The sequence below is a fragment of the Mauremys reevesii genome, linkage group 2, assembly GCF_016161935.1.
Source record: "Mauremys reevesii isolate NIE-2019 linkage group 2, ASM1616193v1, whole genome shotgun sequence".
In the NCBI taxonomy this organism is placed as follows: domain Eukaryota; kingdom Metazoa; phylum Chordata; order Testudines; family Geoemydidae; genus Mauremys; species Mauremys reevesii.
In genome coordinates this window covers 271874465-271886798 of record NC_052624.1, presented here as the reverse complement: position 1 = coordinate 271886798, position 12334 = coordinate 271874465, and the positions used below count along the sequence as shown (strand labels likewise).

Sequence of the window (12334 nt, the reverse complement as noted above, 5' to 3'; positions counted from 1 at the left end):
GTTATGCCTATATATCTTATTGCCCTTCCCATATGGGAATAAGATATACCAACATAAACACCTTTCTACTGATATAGGTAACAATTGGAGATATACCAATCTCCTAGAACTGGAAGGGACCTTGAAAGGTCATTGAGTCCAGCCTCCTGCCTTCACTAGCAGGACCATTTTTTGCCCCAGATCACTGGGTGGCCTCCTCAAGGATTGAACTCATAATCCTGAGTTTAGCAGGCCAATGCTCAAACCACTGAGCTATCCCTCCCAACTGAGTCTACAGTGGGGGTGAGGGGTTGCATTGCTTTAACTATACCTGTACAGATAAAGTGGTACCACCTTCTAGCATAGACAAGGTTTTAGAGAAAAAACAAGCGAGATTTTGGCTGTGCAACCTGCATGTTCCATTCATTCATCTAATTAGATGCTGCCGCTTCACTCCCTTAATCGAGAATGCAGAGCTTTGCACGTCAGGATGGCATCATGGAAAGGATTTTGATCTACCTCAAAACACACACAACCAAAAATAAGTCATGAATAGTGACTTTGCTGAAAAGCTATTGGCTCTGTTTTAGGTTTACATAGGAGACCTTTTAAATATCTATCTGCTCATTAAGCATCTCCTCTGTGAGAAGCAGAAGCTTTCATAGCTGAATCTGAAAGCAGCTGTGTATCACATACACATTACAAAAGCAGAAGTTAGTCTAGGTACAGGGAAGTCCTTGAACTTAGAGATGGGCAAGAAGTCAACAGCCTGCTTGCGTACCTGGGAACTTCCCTTCGCAGGGGATCCCCATGTGCAGATGGGGCACTGCTGAAAGAATTAAAACACAGACTCTGGGGTTATGTTTCAGTTGGGTGACGCACAGAGAGACATGCACACCCTCATCTCCTGCACACCAGTTTCTCATGCCTCCAGATCCACAGAGAGCCTTCCCTTATAGAAAAGCCCTATAGAATTTAATAGGGATTAATCATACAGGGTATTACTCTAAAGCCAATGACAGGGGTGCTGGAACAATTTGTATAGTGGGGGTGCTGAGAGCCATTGAACCAAACTGTAAACCCAGGATATAATGAAATCCACTTCAAGCCAGGAGGTGCAGCAGCACCCCCAGCACCTCTTGTGCCAGCACCTACAGCCTGTGAAAGCTAATAGACAATGATCTCCTTAAATCATCCTATAGCTTTGAACAGCAGGGGTAGCATTCTATATTCAATGACATCGGACTTTTCCTTAAGGTTTCTGCAGGTTCTAAGAGTGAAGAGGAAGAAGACACTGCTACAAAGATGGCTGAACTTGGCTTGGCTTTCCACATGCACAGGGTCCATCCATGCCATGCCCAGGGACTGAGGGTATGATCCAGTGGCGTTGGGACAATTTGTATAGGGGGGGTGTTGAGAGCCATTGAACCAAACTATAAATCCTGTCTATAATGGAAACCTCTTCAAGCCAGGGGGTTCTGCCACACCCTCAGGACCCCTAGTTCCAGCACTTCTGGTATGATCTGGCCTTGGGTGACTATCCAAATCCTCAGTTAACAAGCTAGTCAATTTCCAGGAGTTTTGCTGGCGAGGCCTATATCTTACTTGTTAGTGGCCAAGCTCTGATTAATGGAATAGGGATATTTTCCTAGTTGATATTCCACCACTTAACTCATTACAGTGGAACCCAAAAGGTTTATAGTGTAATACATTTGAGGACTCTAGATATTGTAGCACTGGCTACACGTTTTGTGCTATATTTCTTCCTTGCAGCCACTAAAATTCCACAGCTGTTACTCTGTCAAACCTGCACCTCCTTCTTCCCCACAGCCAGCCAAGCACATGTACCCGCTTTCTTGAACAGCATTTAGTTTTTCCTATATGAATTCGGATTTCTCTGCCTGCTTATCAAACCAGAAATACACCCTAGCGAGTACAGAAAACTCCTCAGTGACTGTAGCAGATCTGCTTTTGCCAAGTACAATCCAAATTCAAGATAACAAGTAATTAGTTGTGATTTACATCCAGCAGGATTCTGGAAGATTTAAAAACCCTCTGGTGGTACAGACAGTCATTTACCATCTCACTCAAAATAACCAGCTAATATTCTAATATATTTGGGGGCAACCAAGTACATCATGGTTGTAATAATGCTGAATGCAAAGACCTCTTCGAACATTATAGTGACATTGGTATTAGAATTCTGATTCTCCTGCTATAAATGTAGACTCCTCTTCCATGTAAGGTGAAGGAGACTCTCTCCCAGCAGTTAGCTGTATAGGGACATGTCATACTGTTGAGCAGTTCTGATCTGAGACAGTGCTACACAACACTAGCCAGCTTGTTACAACATAATTTTAGTGTAAAGCAAATAGGAATTTTGTTCTATTAGTTCAATGTGAAAGGTATTGTATTTTCCCTAGAATCATCTAGGCATAGAGCTGGTCAAATGTTTTCAGATTTTGAAGAAATGTTCATCAGTCCCCTCCCCCTAGCCCTACATAGGCTTTTCTTCAAAAAGACGTTTCAGTGTGAAAACGTGAAATAAGCAGGAACATTCATAATCTAGGAAAGTGTACAGCACATAAAGAAATCAAGACTTTAAGCAAAGCAGAAAATAGAGTTTGATTTGGTGGTGCAACTCCTAGAGAGGGGGGAAAGTGCTGTCTCACACACACAGCTCATTAAAAAGTTGCTACATTTTAGTCTAGATCATCCTTCTCTGAGTCATTCAGGGCAATTTGTGTCAAAATTGTTTCATCTACTTTGATTGTAACAGTCCTGGTAGCGAGGGACATATTTTCAGAGGGGTATTCTACACAACTAAGCACAGTGCTGTTGCTCAACTAAGGGCTTGTCTACATTACATGCTGGATCGACGGGCAGCGATCGATCCAGCGGAGGTCGATTTATCATGTCTAGTCTAGACGCGATAAATGGACCGCCGAGCGCTCTCCTGTCGACTCCGGCACTCCACCAGGGCAAGAGGCGCAGGCAGAGTTGACGTTATTCACGTAGCTGAAGTTGTGTAACTTAGCTCAATCTCCCCCCTTCCCCTCCCCAAGTGTAGACCAGACTTAAGTAATGTATTAAACTCAGTAAATACTGTAGGCAATAGTCTTGTACATCTAACTCTAACTGAATACCTGGGTAAATTCAGTTAGATCATTATATATTTGGGTGGGTGAGGGAATAAAGTCAATACTTCAAGTCCAGTCTGGTTTCTTAGTTGGGGATGAATGGCTCATAAAACAAGAAAATAAAGACAAACCCCACCTAAAATATTTGTGATCATTTAGGAGCAGATGTTTGACATGTATATAAGCCATTCACAGCATTCCAGGTGCTGTAAACTTTGTCCACTTGAATATAAATGGCACTGGATTACTCTGCCATACACACATTCAGTGACGGGGATGTAAGTCATTTTCTCTTATGACTTTTCCAAAACAATAAGCTCTTAGATTCCAGATCAGGCAGACAGAGCCCTGTGCCTGCATGGAGCTTGGTGCAGAAGGCGAGACTTCCTGTGCAGAGCTGACTCGGACCCTGGTGCACTCAAGACCCTGTAGAGTTTCTTTGCACAAACCCCTAAAGTCTTTCTTTGGCCTTGCCACAAGACATCCCACAGGACGTGAACCACAGGCTTCCTCGCCCACCCGTCTCCCATTATCATTCTAGCCCACGAAAGCTTATGCCCAAATAAATTTGTTAGTCTCTAAGGTGCCACAAGGACTCCTCGTTGTTTTTGATGTATAGATGTATTGATGTATAGATGACTGCATAGGGCTGGAATGTGCTAGCAACCTGAGTATTAGAAATTCATTATTCGGGTTTTGTTGCAAAACGTATCCTTAATGTCACTTTTCTCCTGCAGCTGTTCCAGCTTGAGCACTTCTCTCCCCTGTCTACTTGTGTGGACAGTTAACGCCCACAAACCTTCTCTCCCTTCCCGCACATCTGGGACAGAAGTGAGGCTCAGAACCAGTAATAGCCCAATATAAGTCTATTAAAAATAATATATGGCACAAGAAGTTCAGAGACCCCTGGAAACACTGCCCTCACCTCAGGAATAAGCAGCACCTAGCACATCTAAGAAGGAGACCTCTAGGGCTTCTGGATAGAAGCAATAGGAGGAGGAGGCAGCAATAGGGAGAAGGCTTTTCAACAGCTTTGGGGCTAGGAGGGTAGGTAAGGATTAGGGCTTCCAACCCAGAACTAGCAAGGAGATCAATTACCCCTGGGTATTGCAGCATAAATCCCACCCTAGAAGGGTATCCTTATCAATCAACCCATGTTGGGCTACTACTGACTCAGAACCTCCGTTTTTTCTTTTAAATTAAACACCCAGAGAGTGGGGATCAGGGAGCCAGCCATACTCTAAGGAAGCAGGGAGTGTGTTTCAGGAGACTTGCATTCTATTCCAAGCCCCAACACTGCCTCATTGTGTGACCCAGGGCAAGTCACTTACAGACACATTTTTTTTAGAGCATTGATTTTGAGTGCCCAGCACGAGTTGCCCAATTTTCAGAAGTGATGAACATCACTTGTCTTTAACTGAAGTTGTGAGTGCTCAGTTTTTCTGGAAAAAAAATCAGGCCACAGGGAACAGATTTTCAAGTGCTCAATACCGATTTTTGCAAAGAAGTGCAGCTCCCCATCACCTGTCTAAAGCTATGTCTACACTACACAGTTGCGCCAATGCAAGGTCTCCCATGTAGCTGCTCTCCACCAGCAGGAGAGAGCGAGCTCTCCAGCCGGCATAACGAGCTGGGATAGCTGTGTCGGTGGGAGAATGTCTCCCGCTGACATAGCACTGCACACACCGGCACTTTTGTCGTGAAACTTATGTCAGTCGGGCGGGGGTGCACGGGTGTGTTTTTCACACCCCTGTCCAACAAAAGTTTTACCAACAAAAGTGCTAGTGTAGACAAAGCCTAAGCAAGAGACAGGCAGACAAGTGTGCTCAGTACCCAGGACTTCCCATTGTGATACATAGAGCCAGATTCAATAAGGTCAGCACTCAAAATGCTGAGGGTTATTGTTTTTTATTTATTTATTTTGAAAATCTGACCATTCATTCTGGTCCCTAAAGGGGAGCCAGTGTTTATTTAAAAAAAAAAAATCAGACCCCAACTGCGTGGTCTGGACCCTTCTGAAAACTCTGTCCCAGGTCTCCCATTTTAGGTTCCAAAAATGGAGACTCCCAAAACCAGTAGCCACTTTTAGCAGTTTTGTCCTTAATCTCTCTGCACCCCACTTACCCATGTGTAAAATGGGAACAATAGCTAGGAAACTGTCATCGGGATCTTTCCATGACCACGCTACGTAAGTGAAAGCAGGATTATTAAAACCAAACCCTCTTAGCGCATTTCCTCAGAGAATCTCAAGACCCCTGGAAGGAGTTCCCCAAAGAGGCACAAGTAATCAGAGGCAGAGCTGGGAAGAGAACCAAGGAGTCCTGGCTCCCAGGCCTACCCCACCCTCTCTAACTGTGATCGTCACACTCCTTGCGGAGATCCAGCTCCTACAGAATGAAGTTGAAGGCAATCAGCACTATCCCGAGTTGAGAGATGGATGACAGACGTTATGAAAAGTACAAAGGAGCCCTACTACTGCGCTGAAGTCAGTGGGGGTTTTGTGAATGGTTTCAGTAGGAACAGGACTGAGTCCTAACTGAACTTCAAGGAACCATCTTAACCTCCAGGCAGTGGCACTTCCAGGACTTTGCATTTGAAAAGGCAATTATTTGCTTGTGCACGTGGGTGTGCAAGAGGGGTTTCTAAGGCTATGCCTGCACTAGAGAGCTTACAGTTGTACTGCTGTAAGCTCTCCAATGTAGCTGCTCTAAAATGACAGCTCCCGTTGGCTTAACTTCTCCAGCCCCTGCGAGTGTCGGTAGCCATGTCGCTGGGAGAAGCTGTCCACACTGGCGCTTATGTCGATGTAACTTCCGTCGCTCGGGGGATGGAGTATTCACCCCCTGAGTGACAAAAATGATGTCAACATAGTCTGTAGTGTAGACATAGCCTAAGTCAAAAGCAATAAACATGGTGCAGTTAGTAGGTGCACTTTCGGGATGCCATTTACCAGGTTTCCGCTACAGCACACACATTTTCAAGGCAGCTGAATAAATTAGGCCTGATTCTCGGCCGGTGTGACTCAGTGTGGCTCCCAATGGCACCTTGTCAATTCATACCAGCTGAGGATGAGACTTGTTGTCAGGAAGTGAAGCCTAACTGCCGTATGTACCTGGGGAGCAGTCACTATTGAAGCTGTATTATTTGCATTGCAGCAATGCCTAGCAGACCATTGTGCTAGGTGCTGTACAAACAGAACAATAGCAGTGGCAGTGGAGATGCTCTGGGGTGAATGTGACATGTCAAGCTGTCCTCACTTTGAATATACACTGCACAAAATTATCCAGGCCCCAGGAACCATCAGGCTGTAAGCTCCAAATACAAATTTATTGGTGACCCAACCTGAGTTCATCTCCTCCTAACATCTGTGTTTTGCCAGGTCCCTGGAACTCATGAAATGATTAAACACTAGACAAGCTGCCAGTGAAAAAAATAAATAAAATCCAGGCTGTTTTTTTGGTTCAAGATTGGTCAAAATGTGGTTTCCTTTGGAGACGGAGTCCAAGAAATCACGATCAGTTTTTCCTGCCACCCATTCCAAATATTTTACAAATGAAAACGGCTTGGACCCAAACCCCTGGCGATAAATCCTAGAAAAAGGAGAAGGAAAAGCTACACATTACTCTTCTCAAACCATCCTTCCCACAGGTCTAGGTACAGCTCAGATCCGTGGCAATGATTGTGACGATCTAGGCATTTAAAGGGAAGTTGGCACATATAGGTCTGTCTCATCTTACGCTGGGGTTATGTTCTGCAGTCAGCGCGTAAAGCGAAAATCGCGTATAGTCAAAATTACATTGAGTGTAATGGCAGGCGGAATCGCCCGCACTACAGGCAGGGCCGGGTCTGGCTGTTTTGCCACCCCAAGCAAAAAAAAAAAGGGGGGGGGCAGCCGGAGTGGCAAAGCAACAACAACAAAAACCAGAGTGTAGAGTGGCTGGAGCGGTGAACCAAAAAACCAACAAAAAAAACAGGGTGCAAACTTTCAGTGCCACTTACTTGGCAGCTCGCGGCTGCCTCTCCCAGCCACGCTGGAGAGCCTCTGGGCAGGCGGTGGCTGCAATCTGGCTAGCAGGACTCCCTGCGCTGCAGACATGCCCCAGGCAGCGGAGTGCGTGCCCCGGCTAGCGGGGGTGGCGGGGCGGGGGAGAGAAGCGGGGCGTCCAGGGCTTCCTTCAGCCGGGGCGCTCGCCACTCAGCCCCTCCCGCCGCACCGCCTGCCGGGAGGGCTCCGCGCCGCTCCCGCCTGCAGGTGAATTGAAAGAACATAAGAACATAAGAACGGCCGTACCGGGTCAGACCAAAGGTCCATCTAGCCCAGTGTCTGTCTATCGACAGTGGCCAATGCCAGGTGCCCCAGAGGGAGTGAATCTAACAGGCAATGATCAAGTGATCTCTCTCCTGCCATCCATCTCCATCCTCTGACGAACAGAGGCTAGGGACACCATTCTTACCCATCCTGGCTAATAGCCATTTATGGACTTAGCCACCATGAATTTATCCAGTCCCCTTTTAAACATTGTTATAGTCCTAGCCTTCACAACCTCCTCAGGCAAGGAGTTCCACAAGTTGACTGTGCGCTGCGTGAAGAAGAACTTCCTTTTATTTGTTTTAAACCTGCTGCCTATTAATTTCATTTGGTGACCCCTAGTTCTTGTATTATGGGAATAAGTAAATAACTGTTCCTTATCCACTTTCTCAACATCACTCATGATTTTATATACTTCTATCATATCCCCCCTTAGTCTTCTCTTTTCCAAGCTGAAGAGTCCTAGCCTCTTTAATCTTTCCTCATATGGGACCCTCTCCAAACCCCTAATCATTTTAGTTGCCCTTTTCTGAACCTTTTCTAGTGCTAGACTATCTTTTTTGAGGTGAGGAGACCACATCTGTACACAGTATTCGAGATGTGGGCGTACCATGGTTGTCAGTCAGTGGGGAGGGAAGGACGCGGGCTGCAGACCTGGCACCAGCTGGGGCAGATGGAACGTGCAGCCCGCTCCCAGCAGGGCGCAGCTGCTCCCCTCCTCCACCCCCTACAGTGGCGCACTGAAAGTCATCGGCGAAACAAACAAACAAACAAAAAAACCCAGGCAGGTACAGGATTTAAATTATTTTTCTCTCTTTTGTTTTTGCCAACCACGTAAAGCTGAATTTGCGCATATTAAATGCACGTAAGATGCGACAGACCTGTCCACCCCTGCTCCCCACAAACAAAACCATAAAGTCAATGTTTGGTTGGTTCTCTTTCTGCTGTCCACATCAGATATAAGTGATGATGCCCCCAAATAAACTACTATCTTTCCTGCCGCTTGCATAACTGCCTGCTTATTTAGGAGGGTAATAGCACCATTTACTCTTTGCTGTGGGACTGTTTACCAATGTGATTTGAGGAAAAAAAAGTCTCAAGCACACACACACCCCTCCTTATATGGTGGTGATATCCACACAATCAACTGCATGGATCACACACCCTTGCACTCCGACCGCTGACCATCTCCAAGAAGACCACTTCTAACATTCCAAACCTCTGAGCAACTTCAAAGAGCTTCCTATCCCCCCACCCCCTAAATTTTGATTGCTTTATTTCTCCTTTTGCATGGAATTTCCCCTCCCCAAAATCACCCTGCTCTGAGGCCCAAGATAGGAAATATTCAGTCCTGCAGGAACAAGAAGATACAAATCTCATGGCCTGTCAGGGCTAGAATCGGAAGAAAGGGAAGATTCTTGGTCTCCTAGTGAGAAGCACAGCACTTGCTTCCAGCCCTGAAAGGAGTCATGTTATCAAACTCCAAAGTCCTGCCATTATAAGTTCCACTTTCAAAAGTGACAGACACTTAGAAGCATCAGTTTCATTGAAAGTTAACGGGAGTTGGGAAGCTAAGTAGCTAAGGTGCTTTTTAAAGTTTTACCCTTTGTCTAGAACAATAGTTTAGAAGTTTTAAAGTCAGTAGATTTTTTTTCTCTCTCCCTGTACAGTTGCACTCTTAGTACTAGGAGAGTTTGGTCTTAGAAGTGGAAGGGGAAAAGATAATTCCAATAAAATGTTTAAGAACTCACTAAAACATTTATAAGATGGAGTAGAATGTGATACATATACAGAATACATCCACTGTGCTTTGTATGCCATACAGGGCATGCCAGTCCTTCTTAAAAACACTTCTCTGTACTGCCCACAGCCAGCAAATTTAGTCTGATTAGGAAGACTAAAAGCAGAAAATCACGCTCACCTTTGGATTTGCCAGAGCACCCTGCTCTCTCTTTTTTAGGCCACAATCCTGAAACTGAGACATGTGGACAGTCTGCTGTGCTTGGGCACAATGCGGGTGAAATCAATGGGGTGCTGCATGTGGAGGCAGCTGTCCACCCTGTAGACCCAGGCCCTTATACTGCAGGTGTCTTGGGGCCGGGACTTACTTTACTCGTGTGCCTTGACAGTCACGGCTAAAAATCGACTAAGATCCCACGTGGCGTGCTGTGAGGGTTTCATTAGCACTCGTTTGGGATGGCCTTACTGGCTCCCCTGAGGCTGCTTTTATCAGTAGTGCAGTCATCCCAAGCCCATGCCAACCAGAACTTTATTGCAACCCTACATCCTCATGTGCTCTCTCATATGCCGACATACCAGCCTTGGTGTCCCACTATGCTCCCGGCATTTTACCACACTGCCCCCTATGCAGGGAATATCTCCCCTGTCACAATCTGCCAAACCCCCTTCCTTTTTCATTCAAGACACTCTCTGTAGAGGAGGCCCACAAGAAGCAAATGCATTATGAAAGTAGTCGTTATTAAAAGGCAGTCTTCCCTACCTCTGGATTTCCACATACAGCCTGTCTTTGATGGGTCTGCCTTTTAGGGCCTGATCCTGCAATCTGATCCACACAGTCAGACCCACCTAGAGCCCCAAAGATTTCAGTGGGACTCCCCACAGGCACAGGGGTCCAGCTGCCTGAATCTCATTGAAGGATCAGGGCCTTGAACTGGAAGGTGTCCTGGCCAGGGACTGGCTTTACTTTTGTGGGCTAATCAGACCCAAACATGGTGCCAGCAGTAACCAAATAACATTTACACATTCACCACCAGCCAGCCCCCCCAGACTCATGTGGTGTTGGGTTTTGAAATACAGAGCCTTTCAACATCAAGAAAGTGGATTACAGCAGGTACAAAACCTATAGTCCTCACCCACACCTACTATGAGGATGGGAAGGGGAAATACCCACTCATACTATGCTACCATCAGAACAAGTTACTTGCCTTAGATGAACAGGCAAGTAGAATTCTTTTCCTAGGGTGGACCTCATATCTGTCTGTCTATTGATTTATACCACGCTTATCACCTTGGTATCTGGTCTCACACAGGCACACTGGACACACTAGATGAGTGACACTAAGACCTCAGTGGTTCAGGAGCCAAATTAGCAATCAATATTACCCAAAAGAGCCAGATCTGGAGAGATCAGAGCCAGAAATGCAGAGAGCGTTTGGTCGAGGCCCACTCCCTGCACACCTGTAAACAGAACTGCAGAGCACAGCCGTCCCACTCCCTCAATCATTGGCCATCTCTCTCGTTGCCAGCCAGGTGGCTTCTGCACGATGCTCAGGCCGAACCCTGCACCTTTAGCCATTTTACCCTGCTCTGCAAACTCGTTTTATCTCTGCTAGTCGCTCTCTTTTCCTCCCCCAGCCCCTCCAGCAGGGCTTGCAGTCTGGGCCTGTCCCCCTTGATCAGTATCTCTTCTCCTCTCTTGTGTACTGGGAGCTGCTGCCACGTGTGGTGTGTTCTGATCCGTTGATTCACTCAGCAGGCTGTTCCTCCCAACCCCCTACAGCGTTGCTGCTGGACCTTTCCTAAGACACACATGTTTTGCTCTTGATTCCCTTAGCCTCTTAGTTCCCCCACTAGCTTCTAATCCAGTTCCCACAGTGATGTTCCACGGGCACATTTAAGCTGTCAAACAAGAATTTATTCGCTCTGTGCAAAAGGACTGAGCAGCTTGCATTTGCTCCTGCTTTTCTGCCCTCAAAAACTGGTCCCAATTTTGGGGTGATGAAGGATTCAGGTCAGAGGGGCAGCTCTGTTCTTCTCTAGATATTCCCCCTCCTGCCTCATCTCACCTTTATCCTTGACACTCTCAGATCCGATCTACCCAATCCTTAGCAGGCGGCTCTTGCATTTTCCAGCATACACCAATTTATAAACACTAAAATCCTACCAATAATAGTTTGCAGAAAACATTTCTCTCCTCCACTTTGCCAACTCACCTGCAAAATGCTGCTTGCTGCTAGAAGCCAGGGCAGAAGCCACCTCATCACTGGAAGCCAGGATTAAATACATTGATTGAACCCAGATTTAGAGCCGTTTTGTACAAAAACCCCACGTTGGGAATGCAGAGCAATCCTCAACTGGCAGCCTAGCGAGTCAGGCAGATCTGCATTTTTCTCCTGGCTCTTCAGGGATTTTATTAAAGACAGATCTGACGTCAGGGCAAAGGACAAACCCTGCATTTTTCCTCTGAAGAAACTTTCCCTGCCTTCACGTTGTCGTCTTCTTTTTTTTTTTCGTCCCCACCTCCGCATTTCACTATATTGCCTTTAGCCAGGGGTTTCTTAAAGGGAAAGTTACAATGCAGTGGTGCATCAAGCTATAATTTTAACAGGGGGAGTTAAATACTCAGCATTTACCCATCCTTACGTTTATGGCTGTCCCAGGCTTGCAGGCTAGGTGGCATGGCCATAAGAATCTGCAATAGTCTTGCTGATTGCAGTAAATTACCGCCCTCCCCCAACTGAAAATGCTCTTTTAAAAATTCTAGTTATTTTTTATTTGAGAGTCAGGGAGAAGTTCTGGTCTTCCATCCTGCAGACACACACGAGAGGAGACCGGCCAAGTTCAATGGAACGATTCGCCTGCACAGTTACCCACATGTGAATACATAGGGAAGGCCGAGGTCTGATCCTCCACACGGCTATGTGCTGGTGTCGCTTCATTGATTTCAAGTAGCGATCTGGGCCCTGTTTTATACCTGTCATTTTATTGCCCCACTGTTTCAAGTCAGTGAGATTTTATCAGCATGATGAGCTGTACGAGGGGCTGCCAAAGAATCCACGAGAGAGGCAGGCCCTTGAGATCTCCATTAGGTACAAACCTCCCCAAATAGGACTGGCCACCCTGCCTGGGGTTTGGTCCCGTGGTCCATTTGTCGTTACTGTCTGCT

The 12334-nt window shown here is 46.3% G+C and overlaps 1 protein-coding gene across 3 annotated transcripts in view; it reads right to left on the bottom strand.

Annotated features, from left to right (window-relative positions):
- CCN4 (cellular communication network factor 4) overlaps positions 1–12334 on the bottom strand; it is an 85870-nt gene that overhangs the window by 37767 nt on the left and 35769 nt on the right. Inside the window, exon 1 of one of the 3 annotated variants that reach the window (XM_039525371.1) lies at positions 11382–11530. The exons of the other annotated variants lie outside the window; for them this stretch is intronic. Within the exon in view, the coding sequence (XP_039381305.1) occupies positions 11382–11429 (48 nt within the window). The 5' untranslated portion in view covers positions 11430–11530. Of the gene's footprint in view, positions 1–11381; positions 11531–12334 lie in introns of those variants that run through there. 3 annotated transcript variants of the gene reach the window in all.